A 25,097-nucleotide genomic window follows, 5' to 3' on the forward strand; every position below is an offset into this window, starting at 1 on the left:
ATGCCAGGCCAGCTAAGCTAATACACTCCTGATCTCTTCTGATCGGATCTCTTCTGGTCGGATCTCTTCTGATCTGTTTTGCTCTCCCACCAGGCATGTGGATCTGTCAGATCTGTCAGCCCAGGAAAAAGGGAAGAAAGCTCTTGCATGAAAAGGCAGCACAAATCAAACGGCGCTACAACGCACCACTGGGACGACCCAAGAACAGGTTGGTAACGACATGGAGAGAGCAGCACCGTCTGGGAGCTAGCAGTACGACACGGTGCTAGACCTGTAAAACACAGCGGGTCGCTTCAGATCAGCCCCACTAGAGTTTCACTGGCCAGTCAGACTGTTTTTAATGACTGCCTATTAGTCTAAGAGCTGAGTTTCATGCCATAAATGAAGCTTCTTTGGAGCCTGGACTCTAGCTATATGACACTCGCTGATCAACCAAATGGAGTTGTTTAATGTGGGAGTGGGGAACCTAGCTGTGCTCTTTTGTTGACATTACTTGATCATTGGAAACACAACCAAAACATTTTTGTCTGTCTTCTGTTGCTCTTGTTGCTATGTAAATGTATTCCAAATGACCAGGCCTTAGTCTATATAGGGTGTTGCTATTAGCTGGTGGGTGTCTGAATAGTCCTGTCTCCCATTGCAGGCCATTCAAGAAGCTGCGAGGGCCGGGTGGGCGTGGCAGGCGGAAGGGGGGCCGCCGCTCGCAGGGCTCCTCCTCCCCGCACTCGTCGTCCAGCTCGTCCTGCGAGGGTTATCCTGGCGACGACCGGCTGCTGTTCTCCCTACGAGAGGACTCGTCGGAGCAGGGAGGCCTTCGCTTCAACAAGAAGACCAAGGGCCTGATTGACGCCCTCACAAAGTTCTTCACGCCCTCGCCCGATGGACGCAAGGCCCAGCACGAGGTGGACTACTCCCAGCAATACCGCATCCGCAAGAAGGCCATACGCAAGGAAGAGGGGGACGACAGGACAGGTGAGGAGGGTATGCTGAATAATGCATTGAATATTGAGGGTGAATGAGGGGTTGTAGTGGCTGTATTTGTATCAGTCAAAAGCTGCACTTCATACTATGTCCTTCAGACAGACCCAACACCTGCAAAGTGGTTGTTGGTCTTTGAGAACTGGCCCAGTGTCCACACAGTTGTCAGTTCTAGCCCTTTGTGTGTCAGTCAGAACCTTAAAACATGAATATACTGTCCACTTTCTGTAAGTGTCCCACTGACTTACTGTCCCCCTCTCTGTACTTCACAGACAATCAGGACAGTAGTGACTGGCGTGAGGATGAGGACAAGCTACCAGGACACGAGAACCTGACAGAGAAAGACGTGGAACTCTTCAGACACATCCAGGAGCTGGCGCTACAGGTAACCACAAAGACGGAGACAAAGAAAGTGTTTTTGTGTGTGTGTGTGTGTGTGTGTGTGAGAGAGGTGGCACTGTGGTTCAGTGCATTGTCAGGGCAGAGCTGATCTGTCGGTGTGATCCCTCACTGGCACAGACAGATCAGAGCTTCAGATCACTGCCGTACATCACAGGAGAAACGCTCTGTCCCAACGCAGGGTTTGATTCTTGTTTTGGTCAGTAGGAGAATAGGAAAGGCTGGTGAAAAGTAGGTGCAAGCTCAGCGTTATTTCAACTTTGTATTTTATAATTTATGGTTTCCTGTTGTGGTTTGTTTACAATTACATTGTAGACTAGACACATTGTGAAACTGATTGTCTTCCTCTGAGAGTGGATCCTCTCTCACAGCAGTCAGTGAAAAAGATTCAACGCAGACCTGACTCTGTAGGCAGGGGTGACTGGCCTTAGGTGTGTGTGTGTGTTTTTTTGTTTGTTTGGCAGCGTGTGGTTACCAGCGCGTGTCAGCAGAACCCAGTGGCAGATGCTTGGGAGTTTCCACTCAAGACAGACCAGAGAGCTAATAATAATTATGTAAGCAGGCGTCAGGGTGCCAGCTGCACAGGAGCCGGAGTGGGTGTGCCTGTTTGGTTTACTGTGCCTGTGTGGGTGTGCCTTGGCGTGTGTATATGTCTTTCTGTCACTGTGTGTTTGAGTGCCGGTGCGTGCCAGGCCCTAGTGTGTGTGTGTCGGGCATACCGTGCTGGGTTAGGCAGGGGGCAGTCAGAGGCCCAGTAATCCCTGGTGTGTAATCTTGGTCTGATCCATGTTCTTTTCTTAATCCCCTGTTGGAAAACCTGGCCTTCACTTGATACTGGAGTTCCAAACCTGAACCCCCTTTCTCTGCTCTCGTTTTCTCTCTTTCTCTTGCCTATGCAGAAAGTGGGGGTGACCGGCCCTCCAGATCCCCAAATGCGTTGCCCATCTGTCATCGAGTTTGGCAAGTTTGAGATCCAGACTTGGTACTCCTCTCCGTATCCGCAAGAGTACAGCAGGTAAACAAGCACAAACATTTCACATGCTCCACTCTGAGTCAGTCCACTGTTAGTTTCTGTTCGTATAATTGATGTTAATGACTTAAAGTCAGTTTTGCTCTTGTCTGGTCCTCATCAATTTCCCTCCATCTCCTGTCCCAGACTGCCTAAGCTCTACCTGTGTGAGTTCTGCCTGCGTTACGTGAAGAGTCGCAGCATCCTCTTCCAGCACATGAGGAAGTGTGCCTGGTTCCACCCTCCAGCCAATGAGATCTACAGGAAGGATGGTGTCTCCGTGTTCGAGGTGAGACAGACTGAGAGAGAAGCAGATGGAGGCCACCGCCCTGCCACAAGCCAGACCGCTCCTGCCACATCCTGTGCTCAGTGTCACAAAGACTCTCTGTGGACTGAAGGTTGAGAATTGAGAACGCTACATACTGCGGCAGCCCAATTGTGATCTTTTTTTCACAAATTTGACTTTTGACCAATCAGATCGGCACTGAAAAAGAGCTGATGTAACAACATCTGATGTGATTGGTCAAAAGACCAATTAGTGGAAAATAGATCAGAATTGGGCTGCCTGTGTAAACGCAGCCTAATTGAGGGGCAGTCCGTCTGTCTGGTAGGATGGCGTCTGCAGCTCTTGTTTCATTGCCTCTGCAGCCCGTCCCGTCCTGACTCGTTCCCTCCTGACTCATCCTCACTCAGCAGCAGAGTAGAATAGCTGGGATGTCAGGCTATGTGCCAGGGAGCCCCTCTCTCCTCCTCTCTCTTTCCCAGCCAGGGACACCAGAGATGCCATGGCTCACATCATTGGCATTATTGTCTGAGACTAGTCCCCTCCTCCCATATCCCACGTGTGTCTGTCTCATAGTTACTCATTTTAAGGTTCGGAAACGGGCTGAATGGTGCAGTCAAGACTGTCCTTTTGAACTTGGATCATTGTAGTCAAACTCATGTGTAATACTTGTATTTGTTATATTCATGTACACGTTTGCCTCGGCAGCTTGGTGGTTGCTCTCTGCTCATGTCATGCAAATCAGATTCCTTTCTGGCAATACAGGTTTTCATTCATTTAATTTATTCATGGTGTGTTTGTTTTGTTTTGTCAGGTGGATGGGAATGTGAGCACAATCTACTGTCAGAACCTGTGTCTGTTGGCCAAGCTGTTCCTGGATCACAAGACACTGTACTACGACGTGGAACCCTTCCTCTTCTACGTTCTCACACAGAATGACAGCAAGGGCTGCCACCTGGTGGGCTACTTTTCTAAGGTACGTCTAACCACCAAATAATCCAAATAAACACATCCATAAATAATCACAACCGGTTAAACCCTAAAGTTACTTTTAGGGACAGATCTAGGATCAGCTTACCCTCCCCAAATCCTAACCTTAACCATTAGTGGATTTGCACAAAGTGGTCTTTAGATCAGTGTCTGGATGCACCTTCATTCTGTTCTAGTGAAATACCTCAGTATGCAGAGAAACCTCTGCTGCTTTGATGCTCTGTCTCACCGCTTACTGTCTGTACGGATGCAGGTGCTCTTATTAACATACAGAATAGCTGCCAAAACACTGCAATGATCTTTACACACACACACACACACACACACACACACACACACAGACCTCTATGGTGCTAGCACAGTCTTTCTCAGAGTACATTACCATGCCTTTTCCCCCCTCATTGGAATCTCTCTCTCACGCTCTCTTTCCCCCTCCAGGAGAAGCATTGTCAACAGAAGTACAACGTGTCCTGCATCATGATTCTTCCCCAGTACCAGCGCAAAGGCTACGGTCGCTTCCTCATCGACTTCAGTAAGGAGCTCCGCCCAGGCTCAGCTACAGCTCCTCTTCCCAGTCATCTTTGATGCAGTGCAAATTGCTCTGAGCTGCTGTAGAGTTTTGGGTCAATGCCATCAGAATAGCAGTCAATCCCATTGAATTGAACTAGCAACACGTTGGGATCTGATTCAAAGTGGCTGTAATGAATAATGTCCAGTCCGATTCCTTGTTGAGTTGAATAAGTGAAACCTCATTGGCCCCTTCCTACTCCGCTTAGCTGTTTGGAATGGGATGATTTAGAAGGTGGTTGTTTTGAGGAAAGCTGAACCACTATCATGTTGTGGTAGAAATAGTAGCATTTATTTATAATACACAGTCATAGACTGAATTGTATACACCAACAGTCATAGACTGAATTGTATACACCAACAGTCATAGACTGAATTGTATACACCAACAGTCATAGACTGAATTGTATACACCAACAGTCATAGACTGAATTGTATACACCAACAGTCATAGACTGAATTGTATACACCAACAGTCATAGACTGAATTGTATACACCAACAGTCATAGACTGAATTGTATACACCAACAGTCATAGACTGAATTGTATACACCAACAGTCATAGACTGAATTGTATACACCAACAGTCATAGCCTGAATTGTATACAACAATGTCAATTGACCTTGTATAGCCTACCGATTTTAACATTGATCTTGTTCTCACCCCGCACCCTTCCCTTCCAGGCTACCTGCTGTCCAAGCAGGAGGGCCAGCCCGGCTCCCCAGAGAAGCCCCTGTCAGACCTGGGTCGTCTGTCCTACATGGCCTACTGGCGCAGCGTCGTGCTGGAGTGTCTCCATGAGGTCCGCGACCGCCAGCTCACCATCCGACGCCTCAGCAAGATCACTGGCATCTGCCCCCAGGACATCACCGCCACGCTGCACCACCTCAACATGCTGGAGCAGAGAGGGGAGCGGTGAGAAACTCTCTCACAGACACACTGAGGCATAATCATGATGACAACACAAATTCAACGATGCAGAAATTAGCAACAACATGCTAAACTACAAGCCCATTGAAAGCTGGCGAAACGATTCTACAGCATAGAACGCGTCTGTTTGGCATCCGTCATTTGTTCAGAGTAGTTCTTCCCTCCCTGTAGAGATAACCAAACTGTCTCTGTCCCCCTGTAGGCTAGTCCTGGTGCGTAAGGAGAAGCTGGTGTCAAGCCACATGGCTTGTCTCACTGCCAGGCCCCGGCTGCTAGAGGTGGACCCGGACTGTCTCCGCTGGACCCCCGTCATCGTCACCAACACTGTGGTTTCAGAGGAGGAGGAGGAGGAGGAAGGAGAGGATACCTGCAAGGAGGTGCAGACAATGATGCTTCAGTATATTTTTTGATATCAGATGAATGACATTACAGCAATGACTTGAATGGATTAGAAGTAAATGTTGTTATTATTTTACAGATCAAGCCTAGCCACAAAGTGTCTCCACTCTCCTGGCTTGTCCGAGGAGAAGAGGAGGAGGAGGAGGAGATGATGATAAAGTGCTTCCCGGGGTTCCCCACCAGCCAAAGCTCTCCGGCCTCCTCCCCAGTCCGCTGTCCCCTGCCCGTCCCCGACCACCGGTCCCCTCCCCCCGCCAACGGAGAGCGCAGGGGCAGGGGCCGCCCACCCAAGAACTGGCCCTGGGGCAAGGTGAAGGACGGGCCACGGACTGAGAGGAGGCCGGGACCGGGACGACCTCCAAAGATACGGTTGGAGGTGCAGGATTTCGATGAGGAGGAGGACAGGGCTGAGGGCACTAAAATCAGCCCCACCTCTGGCAGCAGCCCACCCTCCCTGTTCTCTTTAGACAGACAGCTGGCTGATTCTACAGGTACCTTCAGGCCCTTAGAGATGCTTGGCAGGCACCCTGCTGTCCCTCCCCCACGCAGCAGAGGGCGACCTCCCAGGAAGAAGGGCCCCAATCGCAGGCTGAGTGAAGGTCCCGGAGAAACCTTGCCCCAGCTGCCCCTGGCGCCCAGGCTCAGCGACCCGCCTCCAGTCAGACGGAGCTGCTTCAGTGAAAGCAGCGAGGAGGAGGAGGAGGAGGAGGATGAAGATGATGATGACGAGGAGAGGGGGACTCACTCCCCACCCATCCTCACAAAGCCCACCCTGGGGCTCAAATGCAAGGTGAATGGAAAGAATAAAGTTCTTCTTGATACAGGTCACTTGAAATGATGAGATAGTGCGAACCTCTAAAGAAACATTTGCAAGATTATTTGTTCCTACTTACTGCTTGTTTGCAAAAAAATGTCTGTATTATATTTCAATAGCTGTTCCAATGTCTCCACAGAAGCCGTTGAGGAAGAGGCGCATGCGTCAGCGCAGCCACAGCCACGCCCACAGCAGCGTGGTGACAGAGACCATCTCTGAAACCACCGAGGTGCTGGACGAGCCCTTCGTAGACTCTGACTCTGAGAGGCCCATGCCGCGGCTGGAGGAGGAGAGCCCCCTGGGACACCCCCTGAGGTGTTACCCCCCGGCCCGCTCCGCCCTACGACACACAGAGACACCGCCCAAAAGAGCCCAACGAGCCAACCTCACAGAGTCAGAGGAGGATGGTGAGGCCACAGGAGTCCTTAGGGCTAACAGAGCAGTTATTTATATACCAATGTGTTGGTGTATAGTACATGTTGGAGCAGAGCTGTATGTTAGGCATTGATATACAATACTTGCTTGAGTAGATATGCATGTGTAACAATGGATTTCTCTCCCGTTCTCTGTTCTTGTACAGAACCCACTCCTGTTCTGAAGCCAGCATCCTTCCTACGGAACCCAGAGCCTACGGTCTCAGCAGAGACCCCGGCGGCCAACCCAGAGGCCCCCGTCAAGAAGAAGAAAGGCTGGCCCAAGGGCAAGCCCCGTAAGCCCCTGCACTGGAAGAAACGGCCGGGCGGGGCAAAGACGAATGCAGGGGACACCAGCCTGACCAACTCAGGGGACCCTCCACACCCCGAGATCAAGATGAAGCCGGGCCGCAAGCCCCAGAGCTGGTACCTACAGCGGGCCCAGGAGGAGGCCGAGAGGCAGGAGGCAGAGAGACAGAGGCTGGGTCTGGGAGGGGTGCTGCAGCTAGACAAGCCCCTCCAGCAGCTAGAGGACCGAGCATGCAAGAGGGCCTCAAGAGCCACAGCTACCGACAACGACGAACACAAAGACTCTGATGAAGAGGATGACTACCTCCCCAAGCCCGTGGAGCAGAGAATACCCAAGAGGCGGGGAAGACCGCCCAAAAACCCAGCCCTGCGACAACAACCTGTCCCAAAGCAGCCCACTGTCTCAGAACCAGAAGAGGAGGAGGAGACAGCGAGGGGCTGGGTAGAGGACAAGCTCAGCCGTCCACCGTCCCGTTCCCTGCTCTCTCCGTCCTCTACCGGAGGCCCCAGGGCTCCCCAGCCCAGTAGACCAGACACGGACAGAGTCATGGCTGACAGGGATGAGGAAGACGAGGAGAGGGAGGATGAAGAGTGTGCCACCCTGGGCACCAGCAGCAGAAGGACTGCGGCCACGCCAGGCTCAGGCAGCAGACGCAGCGACGACCACGATGCAGACGATGAAGGAGACGGACACCTGGAGGACAAGAGCAACAGCAAAAAGCGGAAGAGCCAGGACTCTGAGGAAGAGGATGAAGATGATGAGGAAGAACCTACCTCCCCCGCCTGCTCTCCTCCCGTCAAAGAAGAACCCCAGGGCGGGGAAGGTTTTTTAGACATGCAGGGCAGTGTGCAGGCCAGAGACTCCTACGTCAGCAAGCAGGAGGAGGACGAAGAGGAGGACGAAGAGGCGGAGGAGCTGCAGGAGGTGAAGTGCCGGCCTCTGGACGCGGCACAGGACGAGAGAAGGCGGCGGGAGGCAGAGGAGTCAGCAGCAGCTGCCGCGGCGGTGGAGACGGTGACAGCCATCTCAGTCCCCTCTGAGCCCCTGGAGCTGCAGCAGCTGCACCCCGAGGACAAGACCGTCACGCTGCTGATGGAGCCCCAGCACCCACACCCTCACCAGCACCCCGACTCCTTCAAGGAGGAGCTGAGCCACCACCACGGGTCCCACCATGGTCAGCACCACCACAGCAACGAGCTGGACCTGGAGACGGTGCAGGCGGTCCAGTCTCTAACCCAGGGAGAGGCCCAGGACGAGGAGCCAGAGAGCCACGGGGTCTCCCACGGAGCCTACCAGGACTGTGAAGAGACGCTGGCTGCCTGCCGCACCCTGCAGAGCTACAGCCACGCCGGGGAGGCCGAGGAGGAGACTACCCACCTGGCCCTGGTGGAGGAGTGTGGAACCTCCCAGCACAGCAGCCCCCTGCCCCACACTAACCCCCCCATGCCCCCCTTACCTAGCCAGTCAGTCCGCTCCATCAACAGCCCAGCAGGCATGATGGAATCTGGGCTGGGGCAGCAAAGAGGGGGCACACCAGGCCCTACTGGGGGAACAGGGGCAACGGGAGGAGGAGGGTACACCCAGATCACTCCTGAGCACCCCAGTTCCTTGTCGGCCCCATCCCAGCAGAACATGGAGACCAGTCCCATGATGGACGTTCCGTCGGTGTCTGACCACTCCCAGCAGGTGGTGGACAGTGGCTTCAGTGACCTGGGCAGCATCGAGAGCACCACAGAGAACTACGACAATCCCAGCAGCTACGACTCCACCATGGGCGGCGGGGGCAACGGGGGAGGGAACAACGGCAGTAATCATGCGGCTGTGGCTGCCTCTTCCTCGTCGTCGACGGGCTCCTCCTCTTCCTCCAGCTCGGTCACACCCTCCTCACAGGGCAGCAGCTGCTCCTTTGTCCCGGCGCCCTGTCTCACGTCTTCCAGCGGCGCAGTGACATCACAGCTTGCCATGGGCAGCTGCAGTCTCATCCAACAAACTGGACCAGGGCCCAATAACGGGCCGGGAGGCAACAATGGTGGCAACAACAGCGTGCCCCCGCCGCCACCCCGTCCCCCATCTGCCAACACCCACCAAGGCATCAAGTCCCCTCAGAGCTGTGTGATCGAGAGGCTGCCCAGCGCCAGCCAGCAGTCCCAGAAAAAGGTGCAGCATCAGCCCCCTCAGCAGCAGCAGCAGCAGGCTCCCCACCCCCCGCCCTCGGCCCCTCCAACCCCCCACCCGCCCCAGCAGCAACCTCTGTCCCAGTGCAGTATGGGGAACGGCTTTGGCTCCACACCTATGATCATGGAGATCCCTGAGAGTGCCTCCCAGGGAGGGGGCCGCAGCCTGTACGAGCGGATGGGCCAGGACTTTGGTGCAGGGGGTTACCCACAGCCCTCGGCCACTTTCAGCCTGGCTAAGCTGCAGCAGCTCACCAACACCATCATGGACCCCCACGCCATGCCCTACTCTCACTCGGCCTCTGTCACATCTTACGCCACCAGTGTTTCTCTGTCTAACCCCGGGCTGGCCCAGCTCTCCCCCTCCCCACTCCCTCCCTTAGCCCAGGGCCAGGCCACCATGACCCCCCCCCCCCAACTGAGCTCTGGCTCCATGAACCTGGGCTCCCTGCAGCTGCAGTGCAACATGCCCTCCAGCAACATCGGCCTGCCTCCCCCGCCCCACACCCAGCGGCTGCAGGGCCAAATGGCCACGGTGAAGGGCCACATCTCCATCCGCTCCAAGGCCCAGCTGGCCCCCGCTCCCTCCCCGCACCAGCAGCAACTGTACGGACGCAGCTCTGGGGCCGTGGCCATGCAGGGCTCGCCCCGTACCCTGGCTGTGCAGCGTGGCATGATGCCCAACCTCATGCCCACACCGGCCGGCTACAACACCATGAACATGAACCAGCTGAACGCCATGTCGGCAGGCTACCGCATGCCACAGCCCATGATGAACAGCGGTTACCATGGGAACCCCCCTTACATGAACCAGCCCACCCAGTACCCCATGCAGATGCAGATGGGCATGATGGGGGGACAGGGGTACCCACAGCAGCCTATGCAGCCCAATCACCACGGCAACATGATGTACACGGGCCCCACCCACCACAGCTACGCCGGCGTCCCCAAACAGTCGCCTTACATGAGCAGATGAGCAGAGCACCGAAGAACAACACCGCAGCTCTAGAGACAGATGGGAGGAACACTCTCCAACCTGACCTGACACTCGCTGATGGAGGGAGGGACTCTGCCTCTCTTTACTGAATGACTTACTGTTGTATCCACCCTCTCCAAAGCCCGAGCGAGCGAGCGCAAAGAGAGAGGGAGGACTATGTTTTTCTGTTTTGTATGTTGTCATTTTGTTCCATTCAGTTGGACACATTTCCCCCCCCAAGCTGGCTGTGTAGGGAGTGAGCTGGCAGAGCTGGGGCGATACATCACGGCTAAATGGTCCCCTGGTACTGTATGGCAGACTGCTCTAGTCTAGTCAGACCTAAGCGACATGCTCCTCTGGCACAGTTTCTACGCTAACGGAAGAGCTCCTCTCCACTGTTTACCTGGCAGAGAGTGGAGGAGGTGGAAGAGGAAGATGGACTTTGGAGGACCTTACATTGTCAAAACTGAGAAAGGAGAAAAAAAAGTGGTTAACTAAATATATGAAACCATGCACACAATCTTTTAATTGAAATAGGAAGCCTTACCTTTAAAAAAGAGACTATGATTATAATTGTAGATGGACTTGTTTTTTTTATTTTATTATTATTTTGAATACTTTTGTTTTCATTTTGACAGCTGTTGAAAATAACTTGTGTGCAGTCCAACCTGTCTATGCTTTGATCGTGGCATACTGGAATGGTGGTTCACCCTCTAGCTCCGACACATTCTCACACACACACACACGCGCGTCTCCATTGCTTCTGTGAGCCATGGCATTTGTCTCAGATATGAGTAGAAGGTGGGGCCTCATTGGAGAACAACAGAGTAACAAGTGTGGAGGGTCTTCCAGGTAGGATGGTGTGTATCAGGGCAAAACAGAGGAATACAGTGATGGAGGAGAGATGAGGGGTCACTGTCCATTAGTCTGTCCATAAATAAATAAACCAGTAGTGTTCTCAGCATCACCAACAGGATGCTGTAGCTGTTTGTTCTGAAATGATTAGATGTAAATGTTCTGGTACTTCCTGTTGATTCACAGCACAGTCCACCAGTCTCCCATTGCAGCATTCACACGTTTTTCATCACACTCCACAGAAGGCTATTAGGCCTTTTTACCCCATTGATGGTGTACATCTGTCAGCCCCATGCAGTTAACCTTCCATGGAATAAATAAATACACAGAGATTTGAGGTCAAACTCACTGCTTTAAGGAACATCAGCTGAGCCGCTTCGTTAAGTGTTAGTGACAGGCATCCTCTCTGAAGGGTGTTTTCTGTTAACCAGTTAATCTGTGCAAGTCTACCATGCACTTCCATTGACTAGTAGAGATGTCTGAGCTCTATGGACCATTAGCATCTAGAGAGGTGGCCAATGCCAAATACTGTGCATTGTGTACGCCCACCACACACACAAACATCTGGATGGTTACCGTGTTAGGATGGGGAGGGTGGGTTAAGAATTTACCCAGTTGTCTCAGTGTTCCAGTATTCAAAGTCAAAATGAGGATACTTTTCTTACAGACCTGACGTTTCATATATTATTTGTGTGTATTATTGTTTTTCGTTTGTTCGTTTTATTTTCTCTGAATTTTATCAGACTGGGCAGCTTTCTTTTATGACACAAGCTGACTCTTTTTGACTTTAGAACCTATTGTAGAGAATGTTTTTTCTATAATATAAAGAAATTCTGACGTTGATATTGGTACTGTCATTTTTTTCACTTCTGTTTCAGGAACAAAAACTACATATTTTTTAGCTTGACTCTTGAGGTAATATTATAAAGAAATTCAAAAAATAAAAAAATAAATTACCACTCACTTTTAGTGAATTTAAGATGCCTTTAACCTCTCCATTCCACTCATCTCTAGAGTTTTCTATCTTTGTGTAGTATATTAATGCTATTTTAAAACAAAAGGAAAAAACAAATATCTAAAGGTCACTTAGCTGTTCTTTTGTTTGGATTATTTGTGTGTGAATAGGATGACTTCTTTACATTTAAGAGGCATGTAAAAATGAGCTCAGTATATTTGTCTGTTTATATCGCTTCCCTTTTTGTATCCTTTGTAATTGTACATGGTGCGTTGTAAGCTAAGAGAGAGCGCAAGATATAAAGAGGAATGGGGCTGGCTGGGTGCCTTGTGAAGGTTGATAGCGCCCGGCTGCCTCGATCTCTCTACTTAGTCCCTGTATGTATTTCCATTTATTAGTTTTTTCTTTCTTAGCAAGTACTTTCAAAGAACTCTGTACATTTTAACATAAAACAAAAATAAATTATGTTGAGCCATTTATGTTGTCATGGTATTTCTTGGCTCTATTGTTCTGACTCCTAATAATTGCTGCTCCTTGGCAATGATAATATTTTCTTTATTTAGAAACTAATGTTGCTTGCTTACATTATTTGTGCTTCTTTGCAGATAAAAAGCCTGTAAATATTGCTATGCGAAGCGGGCTCATATAAGATCCAGTGTACAGAAGAGTGGATCAAAGGCTAGTTGGTAACTGCAAAAAGTCAGACATTCCATTCAAGGGAACCCTATGAAGAAAATGTACAATCATCCCCATCAACAGCTTTCTACTTGTCAAGACACCTGCTACATCTTCAATATAAGCCAGAGCGAGCGATTCTATTATCCTATTTATCATTTACAGAATCACATATGGAACTGTCAAAGGGTCAGATGATATACTGATTTAACAGTTGGCCTATTATCTCTATTGCACATATGTAAGTATCACATTCGTGGCCTATTATGTGTAACATATTCAAGTAGCCTTCACTATTTTAAAATACAAAAATATAATACTATCCTGGCGTCGCAAACACCATGCTCTACCAACTGAGCTACAGAGGACCATTTTCTATTGCATTTCTCATTAATAGAATGTATCTATTTTGTATCCACAAGATGAAATCTGATACGATCCGTGGACGATGTCTTGACACAAAATGTCAGACACACCGTTTTGGTGAGCCAATCAAGGTGCATGTTCATCTGGCGTTTAATAGGCGCTGTCCAATTACAATCGAATTCCGAGTCTGACGTTAAGAAACTTCCGCACTATGGACCAATCACTATTTGGGAGAGGCGGGCATTCTTGCTGTTTCTCGTCTCCGATTGGCCCTCTCTGGTGTCAGCTTCCTCATTCCGTTCCAGCTAACGGAGAAGAAGCGACGGCCTTTTCTAATCTTTCATTGAGAAAAGGTGAAGGCGAGAGGAACACACCAATAGATTGTCTTTGGTATGTAATTACACTTTCTAAACAGACGCAATAGCAGTCAAATATTGAGAGCAATGCATGATTAATTCCATTCTCGGTGTTCACCATCGCTGAATGACGGGATCGCCTGCTGTCACAAGACAACTGTGTGTGGCAGGAGGAGGGTCTGAATCACGGATGTTGTAGGGATACAGATGCAGGCCCGTCTTCCAGTAAAATACCATATTACCGTCGACTCATCTTATTACCGCACAGGTTCGTGTGCATGCAGGTAACCTACCCGTAGCACGGCCGCCCACTGCGGAACCTGATAGCAGGACCGAATATTTAATGAAATCGTGTCACCTGTCACCCTACATGAAACATTGTCACTGCTCATAGATGTATGTCTACATTTGTTGAAGGTACCACACGCGCGGTGTAACTCAGACTTTATTCCAACGGCATGGGATGGTATAGCTAAAACCGTTTTAGAGTCGCTAAATTCTTATTTTCCTATCTCAGCCTCCAGCCAAAATGATCCACAGCCTGTTCCTCGTGAATTCCTCGGGGGACATTTTCCTGGAGAAACACTGGAAGAGCGTTGTGAGCCGCTCCGTGTGCGACTACTTCTTCGAGGCGCAAGAGCGCGCCAGTGAGCCGGAGAATGTGCCCCCAGTCATTCCGACCCCCCACCACTACCTCATCAGCGTCCTCAGGCATCGCATCTACTTTGTGGCGGTCATCCAGAGCGAGGTGCCGCCGCTCTTTGTCATCGAGTTCCTACACAGGGTAGTTGATACATTCCAGGTTTGTACTCGGTATACTAACTTTTCATCCTTTCACTTGTACTTGTTCAGGCTCTTCATCACCACCACCTATGTCTACCTTGCAATGTAATCTGTCCATTAGTCTAGAGTCTTAGAACTGGTAACTCTCTCAGAGTTACTGAATGTCTTATTAAGTTACAAGTGTTTTTACTTTTTAAAGGAAATCGTAAGTCATTGATCAGAATATACTCATCCCTTCATGTTATTAGGACTATTTTGGGGTGTGCACAGAGGCAGCGATCAAGGACAATGTGGTGGTAGTATATGAGCTGCTAGAAGAGATGCTGGACAATGGCTTCCCCCTGGCCACAGAGTCCAACATCCTCAAAGAGCTCATCAAGCCACCCACCATCCTGCGCACAGTGGTTAACACCATCACAGGTGCCTGAAGATTACCATGTCTGCCTCTACACAGTCACTATGTCATCACTTTTTCCTGACCATTAAAAACCTCAAACTCATAGTATTATACCATGTAACCTGACCATGAAAAACAGGCCCTTAGTCATGACATATGTGTTCATCATTATTTACATTATTTCTTAATTATTCATCATTATTTACATATTATTGGCAGCATTGGAAATAATACTGTATGTTTTTAAACTTTTCATTTAGACCCATGTCACTGTACACAACTATCTGAATGTGTACATCATGTTTGTGTCATATTTGACTGTTCTGTTGTCTGTAGGCAGCACCAATGTAGGGGAGCAGCTCCCTACTGGACAGTTGTCTGTAGTGCCATGGCGACGCACTGGAGTCAAGTACACCAACAACGAGGCCTATTTTGATGTAGTGGAGGAGATTGATGCCATCATTGATAAATCAGGTATAGTTGGCCCATTGCCCCATCATGCTGTCAGCTAAACCTGTCCTGACCCATTAAAAACAACAGAAACGCAGAACTTGACATTCTGATTGACTCTTTCTCCTCTCTCTCCATCTCTTTCCATATTTCTCTCACACACTCTTAGGCTCCACTATTACAGCAGAGATCCAGGGGGTGATTGATGCCTGTGTGAAATTGACAGGCATGCCTGACCTCACTCTCTCGTTCATGGTGGGTTCTCTCTTTCTCTCTCTCTCTAGCCCAGGGGTAGGCAATAATATAGGCTCGAGGGCCACATTGGGGTTTCAAAATTCAGCGGATGGCTGCACAGATTTTTTCCCCAGACCTATTTGTTTTGTCAAAAGCAATTTAAGGTCAAGAAAAAGGGCAGTTATTTGAAAATATATGTCCATTATAATTTCTACATACTTTCTATCTCGTTTTAGATGTTCAAGAGTAGCCTGGAGTGTTTTTTTTTTTAACCCATTGAATGGTCTTGCGGGCCGGATCCGTAGTTTGCCCACTCGTGCTCTAGCCAGTAGTTTATATCTACTCTTGTCCTTAGCAAATAACCGTTCCCTCTCTTCCTCTCCGTATGAAATCATTCATGTTTGTAATGTTTTTGACCTGTGTTGTATAACTGTATAACTTCCTGTCTGTTTCTCTTCTGTCTTGAAAACATATTTTTTACTGTTGTACTGAATAACTGTGTCAAAATTGTCCTGTCTGTTTCTCTCTCCCCCTCTCTTTCTCTCTATCTTGATACACCTGTCTGATCCTGTCTCAGAACCCTCGTCTGCTAGATGATGTGAGCTTTCACCCGTGTGTGAGGTTCAAGCGCTGGGAAGCGGAGAGGATCCTCTCCTTCATCCCCCCAGACGGAAACTTCCGGCTGCTCTCCTATCACGTCAGCTGCCAGAAGTCAGTACTGCGCTCTCTTTACCTCTGCAAAGCCAGACTAAACATCAGGTTATGTGCTCAAGGCATAACACACACACACACACACACACACAGAGAGTATCTGAATGTTTGCTTTTTCTTTTCATTGTCTTAATTCAGTCTCCACCCATTAAGGTCAACAAGGCATTTCAAAATTAACATTGTAGTTGGGGCTCGAACTAAAACTAGAGTTGTTGTAAAATGTTAGCTAGATGAAGTCCTGTGTTTGGTTTAACGTTACATGAAATATTAAATTGATGTTTTTGGCAAAGCATTAGATGTAAGTACAATAGTATAGTGTCGGTTGCGGACATCTATTGGTATAGATTGGATCATTATTCACTTGTGGTTTGGCTTGGGAAAACCCAGAAACAATATTTTACAGAAATGCCAGTATGGTAATGCTCCTAATGTTTACATTATATATCCACATTTTTTGTTTGACGTTTCATGTTTAAAGGTTGTAATAACAATGTAACAAACTGCCATCTGTGCAGAAAATAATTCACTTGTTCTTTCAGTATTATTCACTTACTTGCACACTTTGTGTTCCGTGTGCTTTGTGCTGTTTCTGTCTCTGTGCCCGTCCTACCTGTGTTATTCTGACACTCTGTGTCTGCCCCTCAGTCTGGTGGCCATCCCAGTGTACGTCAAGCACAACATCACGTTTAGGGAGGGTAGTTCTCAGGGCCGCTTTGAGCTGACCCTGGGCCCCAAGCAGACCATGGGGAAGGGGTTAGAGGCTGTTATAATCAGCAGCCAGCTACCCAGAGGAGTCCTCAACACCAACCTCAACCCCTCCCAGGGGACATACAACTTCGACCCTGTCACTAAGGTAAGGTGGTGGGAAAAGGAGTGTGTGTGTGTGTGTGTATGCAGACATGGATTTACCTGACCAGTTTAGTGTATGCTGTAAACATACAAAAGGGTATACAGTGCATTCGGAAAGTATTCAGAACCTTTGATTTTTTTCCCCCACAATTGTTACGTTACAGCCTTATTCTAAAATAGATTAAATAAAAATTGTCATCAATCTACACACAATACCCCATAACGACAAGCGAAAACAGGTTTTTCAAAATTTGGGCAAATAAATACAAACAGAAATACCTTATTTACATAAGTATTCAGACCCTTTGCGATGAGACTCGAAATTGAGCTCAGGTGCATCCTGTTTCCATTAATCATCCTTGAGATGTTTCTACATCTTGGAGTCCACCTGTGGTAAATTCAATTGATTGGATATGATTTGGAAAGGCACACACCTGTATATAAGGTCCCACAGGTGACGGTGCATGTCAGAGCAAAAACCAAGCCGTGCGGTTGAAGGAATTGTCCGTAGAGCTCCGAGACAGGATTGTGTCGAGGCACAGATCTGTGGAAGGGTACCAACATTTCTTTGCAGCATTGAAGGTCCCCAAGAACACAGTGGTTCCATCATTCCTAAATGGAAGAATTTTTTAACCACCATGACTCTTCCTACTCACCCGGCCAAACTGAGCAATCAGGGGAGAAGGGCCTTGGTCAGGGAGGTGACCAAGAACCTGATGGTTACTCTGACAGAGCTCCAGAGTTCCTCTGTGGAGATGGTTGTCCTTCTGGAAGGTTCTCCCATCTCTGCAGCACTCCACCAATCAGGCCTTTATGGTAGATGGGCCAGACAGAAGTCACTCCTCAGTAAAAGGCACATGACAGCCCGCTTGGAGTTTGCCAAAAGGCACCTAAAGGACTCACAGACCATGAGGAACAATATTCTCTGTTCTGATGAAACCAAGATTGAACTCTTTGGCCTGAATGCCAAGTGTCACGTTTGGAGGAAACCTGACACCATCCCTATGGTGAAGCATGGTGGTGGCAGCATCATGCTGAGTGGATGTTTTTCAGCTGCAGGGACTGGGAGATTAGTCAGGATTTGAGAGAAAGATGAACGGAGCAAAGCACAGAGAGATCCTTGATGAAAACCTGCTCCAGAGCGCTCAGGACCTCAGACTCGGGTGAAGGTTCACCTTCCATCAGGACAACGACCCCAAGCACACAGCAAAGACAATGCAGGAGTGGCTTCGGGACAAGTCTCTGAATGTCCTTGAGTGGCCCAGCCAGAGCCCGGACTTGAACCTGATCAAACATCTCTGGAGAGACCTGAAAATAGCTGTGCAGCGACACTCCCCATCCAACCTGACAGAGCTTGAGAGGATCTGCAGAGAAGAATGGGAGAAACTCCCCAAATACAAGAGTGCCAAGCTTGTAGTGTCATACCCAAGAAGACGCGAGGCTGTAATCGCTGCCAAAGGTGATTCAACAAAGTACTGAGTAAAGGGTCTGAATACTTATGTAAATGTGATATTTTTAATAAATTAGCAAACATTTCTAAACCTGTTTATGCTTTGTCATTATGGAGTATTGTGTATAAATTGATGAGGGATTTTTTTAGAAGAAGGCTGTAACGTAACAATGTGGAAAAAGTCAAGGGGTCTGAATACTTTCCGAATGACTGTATAATCTTACATTTAATGGATTGGTTAATTCCTCCTCGCACCCACCTGTTTGCGTTCAAAACAATACCCTTCTCCCTGTGTGTGGTAATAACAGTGGAAGGCTGCTCTGTTGTCCGTTTGCAGCTCTTGTCATGGGACGTTGGTAAAATCAACCCTCAGAAGCTGCCTAGTCTAAAGGGCTCTATGAGCCTGCAGGCAGGGGCCTCCAAGCCAGACGAGAACCCCACCATCAACATCCAGTTCAAGATCCAACAGTCGGCTCTTTCAGGTTAAACACACCTTATCAGAATTGGTTATTACACTCTAGAGTAGCAGTTGCTCCTTAGCCGCTGAACTGGTATTAGTTAACTTTACCCATATTCTTAACCGTAATAATTTTGTGATTAAAGAAATATCTAACCCTAGATTATATATTAATATTGTATCTACTAACTCCATATTAGTCAGCTACATGACATCCACACAGTTTATTCACAGTGTCACCTTCTACCACTAGATGGAGACAAGATACTCTATTTGTATTTGCTCTATCGGATCCACACAGTGGTTTGCATCTGTCTCCAAAAGGGATGTGGGCTACTTCTCTTGCAATGGCCAAATCAATGATTTATATGACTTTCTGCAGAATACATATTAAATAGCAATGTGACACCTCTCTTTTAATTTACTTGTTCTTCTCCAGGACTGAAGGTGAATCGGTTGGATATGTACGGGGAGAAATACAAACCATTCAAAGGCATCAAGTACATGACCAAGGCCGGCAAATTCCAGGTGCGGACATAGAGGCTCGGCTCTCCGCTCTCTGGCCTCTGCACCAATACTACTACTGTAAAAGAGAGAGGGGGAGGTTTCCGATGATGGGGAATAAATACAGAAAATATAGGGAAGGGAGTGTCTATGGACATTCCCTGTGTAAATGCATTTCAGGATTTATCCACACAAACTGTGGGCTCTGCTGTCTAACTGAACTAGCTACCACAGAATGTGTGACACGACACACAAAAGCATATTTAATGGAGTTGTTTGCGAATAGGTGGCGATAAGAGACTATCCGTCTCAATGTGTCAACAGCATTTTTAGTAAGCTAAAGCCTGGAATTGGTCTCTCTGTTGTGTGTCATTTCTGGTTCCTTTTCCAATCTCATTGCTATCCTTTGAGTTCCTTTTGTGAGCGAGAATAGCAGGCAAAATGGTTTGTGTGCTTCTACTGCTACTACCTCTCTTCTCATGCTCCCATCCATTCCTTATAACCAACGGCCCAGAGTTTGGGTCATCACGAGTTAACACAGCCACAATGTCATAATTATTTATTGAGTTTATTTTATTTTTTTAACCTTTATTTAACTAGGCAAGTCAGTTAAGAACAAATTCTTATTTACAATGACGGCCTACCAAAAGGCAAAAGGACTCCTGCGGGGACTGGGGCCCGGGATAAAAAAAATAAATACAATATAAATATAGGACAAAACACACATCACAACAAGAGGGACATAACACTACATAAAAAGAGACTTAAAACAACAACATAACAGCAAAACATGACAACATGACAGCAACACAACATGGTACAAACATTGGGCAAAGTCAACAGCACAAAGGTCAAGAAGGTAGAGACAACAATACATCATACAAAGCAGCCACAACTGTCAATAAGAGTGTCCATGATTGAGTCTTTGAATGAAGAGATGGAGATAAAACTGTCCAGTTTGAGTGTTTGTTGCAGCTCGTTCCAGTCGCTAGCTGCAGCGAACTGAAAAGAGGAGGGACCCAGGGATGTGTGTGCTTTGGGGACCTTTAACAGAATGTGACTGGCAGAACGGGTGTTGTATGTGGAAGATGAGGACTGCAGTAGATATCTCAGGTGGGGGGAGTGAAACCTAAGAGGGTTTTATAAATATGCATCAACCAGTGGGTCTTGTGACGGGTATACAGAGATTACCAGTTTACTGAAGAGTATAGAGTGCAGTGATGTGTTCTTTAAGGAGCATTGGTGGCAAATCTGATGGCCGAATGGTAAAGAACATCTAGCCGCTCGAGGTCACCCTTACCTGCCGATCTATAAATGATGTCTCCGTAATCTAGCATGGGTAGGATGGTCATCTGAATCCGTGTTAGTTTGGCAGCTGGGGTGAAAGAGGAGCGATTACGATAGAGGAAACCAAGTCTAGATTTAACTTTAGCCTGCAGCTTTGATATGTGCTGAGATAAGGACAGTGCACCGTCTAGCCATACTCCCAAGTAGTTGTATGAGGTGACTATCTCAAGCTCTAACCCCTCAGAGGTAGTAATAACACCTGTGTGAAGAGGGGAATTCGTCTTACCAAACCACATGACCTTTGTTTTGGAGGTGTTCAGAAGCTTGTTGGAAACTAAGAAGGCTTTGAGGACCTTTAAGGTTGCAGTGACACATCCATAATCTGAGCGGAAACCAGATTGCATACCAGAGAGAATACTATAGACATCAAGAAAGCCAGTCAGTTGATTATTGACAAGTTTTTCTAACACTTTTGATAAACAGGGCAAAATAGAAATGATGGCTAAGCCCTGCCTATTTATACAATTAATCTTCTTAAAATCTGATTTTAACCCTAACCTTAACCACACTGCTAACCTTATGCCTTAAATTAAGACCAAATATTATAATTTTTTCCATCAATTTTGACTTTGAGGCTGTAGAATCTGACTTTGTGGTTGTGTTATCTAGTGGGATCCCAGAGTTTCTTCTGGTCAGGTCACATGGCCAGGACTGGATAAGTTCCTGGCTCTACCTATATTACATGTTATTCTAAATTCTGTATTCCCTTGCTATTTTCTCCCTTTACTTATTCCAATGCTCCCTGTTTTCTGAACTTCTCCCTTCGGTCCTCCAAACCAAATGCATTTCTGTGTCTCTCTGTTATCAACTCTGGAGTCACGCACTGGAGTTTGAGAATGTGACATGAAATTTCTCCGCCTGAATCATTCACTACCATGCCTATTGTTCTGTCAACAGTTAATACTATAGGCATAACCATGTCATTCTCAAATCCAATCTAGTGGTTTGTAGGATGAGGTTGACACAGTATGTTACTGTTTTTCTCTCTTTTTCTATATCATGTAAGGCGTCAGGTCGAGCACCTTGCTGTGGCCTACCTGATGTTTTATCCACCTTAATCCCTCCTGATGGCCTTTTTTAAATTCTTATTTATTCAACAATGATATAATCCTGATAGGAGCACCAAATCGGATGCTGAATAACCCAGCTCATATCATGCAGCTCAAATGTATCTTTATTACTCTATAGTGAATTCTACAGAGGCTTGAGCATCATGAAGACCAATAACATGAAACATGCTGCTCCCCTATGATGTTATTGAAGCTTTTACTCACAGTGGCCTGGCTTTCCTATGTTTTCTATAAGTTCTCCATACTGACTGACTCCATACTGCAGTTTGATGACACGGTTGGTTGGGTTTCCCTATCAAGAATGTTCAAGGTTCGGGTTTACAGCTTTTGTTTGTTTTGTTTGTGTGTTTGTCAAATGAATTCAAATTTAGTTTTACAATGCTATGACATTAAAGAATTAAGAAGTGATATGATATACGTTGAATTATCCAGTCCATTGTGTTCCCCTCTGATAGATACTAGGAAACTACAAATCAATGTAGTGTACATCTGGTTATACCAACTAAAATAACCTAATTTGTCTACATGTTTGTAACAACGAACACATTTCTGTCTAAAAATCATCTTGAGTATTATAAGAGCCCATTTATGATGATGTATGGGAGGTTTTATTAAAGGTTCATGCCATCCTTTTTAGTTTCACTTAATTTCAATACAATGATCTTGAAGTACAGTATCATCAAAAATGGGAAACGAATGTTATGGGGTCTGTTTCTTTTCTACCCCATATCATAGGCTCAGGGGTGAAAGTAAGGCGGTATGGTCAGGTACTGCATCCAGATTAAATAAATAGTGGGGGTATGCCGTACCGGTAAAACGTGAGCCTATCACAATTAATACAACATGCCCAAACAAATGTAGGCTATTGCACCATTATTTAACATAACTGCATGTCAGCAGCATGACAAATTAGTGAATTGACTGGAAGCCGGGTGGTATACGCTCCAAATTGCGTTGTGGTTTTATAACACTTACATTTTGTCAAGGCAGGGAAGAGTGGCTGACACGGAGGCGCTCGTGAACAACTGGCTGCATCAATTCAGGCTATAAGTGTAGACCTAATGACAATCTCAGAATTTCATTACACTACACGTAGGTGTTTTGTAACTGATGTCTCTTTCCATTCATCAAATTGTGGGTGAACAGTGTACTGTTGGGGTTTGGATGCTGAAATTATTTTGTGAGCGAACGAATGCGCGCAGGTAGCCTACAGGAGCGCCTATGTAAGTGCTTGTTTGACAATCAGGTGAAAACATCACGACTGGTTGTGTTTATTGCACATTAAAAGCAATAAGGCAGCGTGTCCATAAGGCTTTCCCTAAAGTAAATTGCCAAAATGATATAGCCTAATTAGCTTAGTCTATATAGAAATAAATATAAATCATTCAAAATAGGCTACTACCCCATACAGCATGATTTGGCCTCAAATGATCATTTTTAAAAAGCTGTGGATTGTTTTATATTGGATAGCCTACAGTCGGAAGGACCCGTAATTTATACAGCGCGCGCTGCAATTACCAAATAGATGATTGTTAAATTGCGACTGTCGGTGAAAAGCAGAGAGACCCAGCCAGGCATATCACAATATTTAAAAATACAATCGCGGAAAAACTGTTTTGAAAGCAAATGGCTATTGTTGTAAAGAGATGACAATGAAAATACTCCAATCTGTCTTTGAGTTATCAATATTCTTAATTTAATTGAGCGAACAGTAGCCTATTGGCACCAGCTGAGACATCCGCCATATCCGGGTGAGTGTGCATATTGACTGTCTTTATAATTGGGCCAGTGCCACTTTTGTTTGTTTTTGGACAATAATTTCCTCCTCCAGGTTATATGGTTGTCATATTGTATTTGTGTCTCCCCTTTTTGTAAGCCGATTAGATGGATCAGTCAACATCGTTTTTATTGCTCTGTCAGTGTTTTTGTAGTTGCGTGCGCACACTTGGGTGTCCTGTACCAGTAAGAAATAAATTAAATCGACTTTCATCCTGCATAGGCTAGATTGAACATTACTCTCAAATTCTTCTGTCTTAACATTAAGACATGGCTAACGCCAATTACTAATACTAGGCTATCTATGGATAATGCCATCATGGCCAATACTTATTTTAATTTTAATATCATTTTCATAAAATTCATCAGGAGGACATAGCCCATCTGATATGTGTTAACTTCTGAAAAGTAATGCCATAATTTATAACTGATGCCATTGCATGTTTGAATTCTATTGAAGGTTTGTGTAAAACGCAAAAAATGTGTCCTGTCTGAGATGAGAATGACGTTGTCCCAGGGGGCATGTTGTTCCACTGCGTTTATCGAACTCCATTCCGTAATTTGATGATCACTTTAACATCAACACAACGTTTTCTTCTCCTCTTCGACTTTTAACTCTAACCAGACCTCAGACTTTCGACGACTCATACGCGAAAAAGTGTTTAAATAAATGTAAGACAATCGCGAATTTTTTTCTTAATCTGATCACTTATTGGGTTATTGGTTGTTTTTTGTTTTTATTCTGGGAGTTGAGTTGCTGTTTAAGTTACTTGTCCATTGCAATTTTTAATAACTTTTCACATTATTATAATTCACCTTCGAATAACATTTCAATATTAGTATGTAGACTTTTGCTAAGTCTTTGAAGAGGGAGTTTTAGCTGTTTTTTCCCACTCACTTAAAAAAACGTTATCTAAGGTGAAAAGTCGAAACATTTAAAGAACCACCCTCAAACGTGGTATGTATCCTATTAACTACATTTCTCTATTTACTTTACTTTCTATGACCATAAGCCTTTCTAACAGCCTAAGAGCTTGTTGTCAAAAGAAATCTAGACGTGTAGGTTATTTCGCCCAGTGAAAGTAAGTAGTTTCTCACCAGTAAAGCAATTAGTCAAATACACATTGGGGCCACTGATAAACTCCATTATTAGTTGTGACTTCACACATGCCCTAACAGATTTATAACGTGTTCGATCTGACAGATAATAGGGTTTATGTAAATGTAATGATCCCATCTAATTGTGTATTGTTGTATCTGGTGTTTTTCTCACTTTTATCCTTTAATCGTTGTTCTTGTCTATTTTGCTTCCTGGGGTGATGTTTTGAAAGTCTAGGGGGGGCTTCCTTATTTGATGTTTTTCCCCCTCCACCCCTTTTACCTGACACTTCTGTAAACTATATAAAAATGGTTTTGTACTTAAGTAATAACGGGACTGTAACAGTCTTGTGCAGCGGTGGCTTTGCTGCAAGTTAAAGGACCGGTTATAAATTGCTGAATAAGCCACGTGCTTATTTGGGAAGGGTAGCGGAGCGTGTTACTTTGTGGAAACGTTCCATTGCATCTGACTGATTCTGCGCAAGACTACGAAGAAAGTAAGTAGCAAAAATAACGACTT

At 46.6% G+C, this 25,097-nt stretch overlaps 2 protein-coding genes across 4 annotated transcripts in view; both read left to right on the plus strand.

Annotated features, from left to right (window-relative positions):
- The window catches only part of kat6a (K(lysine) acetyltransferase 6A), a 34,769-nt gene extending 22,238 nt beyond the window's left edge, over positions 1–12,531 (plus strand). The window contains exons 6-17 of one of the 2 annotated variants that reach the window (XM_039013672.1): positions 94–208; positions 644–981; positions 1,251–1,363; positions 2,277–2,392; positions 2,534–2,675; positions 3,484–3,645; positions 4,098–4,191; positions 4,912–5,143; positions 5,361–5,535; positions 5,637–6,347; positions 6,511–6,778; positions 6,952–12,531. In XM_039013672.1, the coding sequence (XP_038869600.1) occupies positions 94–208; positions 644–981; positions 1,251–1,363; positions 2,277–2,392; positions 2,534–2,675; positions 3,484–3,645; positions 4,098–4,191; positions 4,912–5,143; positions 5,361–5,535; positions 5,637–6,347; positions 6,511–6,778; positions 6,952–10,244 (5,759 nt within the window). In that variant the 3' untranslated portion in view covers positions 10,245–12,531. The remainder of the gene's footprint in view (positions 1–93; positions 209–643; positions 982–1,250; positions 1,364–2,276; positions 2,393–2,533; positions 2,676–3,483; positions 3,646–4,097; positions 4,192–4,911; positions 5,144–5,360; positions 5,536–5,636; positions 6,348–6,510; positions 6,779–6,951) is intronic. The other variant, XM_039013673.1, reaches the window with a different exon arrangement.
- Positions 12,532–13,398: 867 nt separating this feature from the next.
- Positions 13,399–20,054, plus strand: ap3m2 (adaptor related protein complex 3 subunit mu 2). 2 transcript variants are annotated; one of them, XM_039012840.1, is made up of 9 exons: positions 13,399–13,485; positions 13,969–14,253; positions 14,483–14,654; positions 14,968–15,105; positions 15,251–15,336; positions 15,893–16,026; positions 16,672–16,879; positions 18,663–18,807; positions 19,222–20,054. In XM_039012840.1, exons 2-9 carry the CDS (start codon positions 13,981–13,983, stop codon positions 19,320–19,322), a joined length of 1,257 nt encoding a protein of 418 aa, XP_038868768.1. In that variant the 5' UTR covers positions 13,399–13,485; positions 13,969–13,980; the 3' UTR covers positions 19,323–20,054. The 2 variants fall into 2 exon arrangements, with proteins under 2 accessions (XP_038868768.1, XP_038868769.1); XM_039012841.1 differs by lacking the exon at positions 13,399–13,485 and adding an exon at positions 13,505–13,719.
- The last annotated feature ends 5,043 nt before the right edge of the window (positions 20,055–25,097 follow it).

This window comes from Salvelinus namaycush, chromosome 18 (genome assembly GCF_016432855.1).
Source record: "Salvelinus namaycush isolate Seneca chromosome 18, SaNama_1.0, whole genome shotgun sequence".
Taxonomy (NCBI): domain Eukaryota; kingdom Metazoa; phylum Chordata; class Actinopteri; order Salmoniformes; family Salmonidae; genus Salvelinus; species Salvelinus namaycush.

Bases quoted from the DNA above. Each gene is read 5' to 3' on its own strand.
- ap3m2 (XM_039012840.1), top strand. From the start codon at position 13,981: ATGATCCACAGCCTGTTCCTCGTGAATTCCTCGGGGGACATTTTCCTG. The intron at 15,106-15,250 runs GTATAGTTGGCC...ACACACTCTTAG, and splicing joins TGCCATCATTGATAAATCAG to GCTCCACTATTACAGCAGAG. The intron at 16,880-18,662 runs GTAAGGTGGTGG...GTCCGTTTGCAG, and splicing joins ACTTCGACCCTGTCACTAAG to CTCTTGTCATGGGACGTTGG.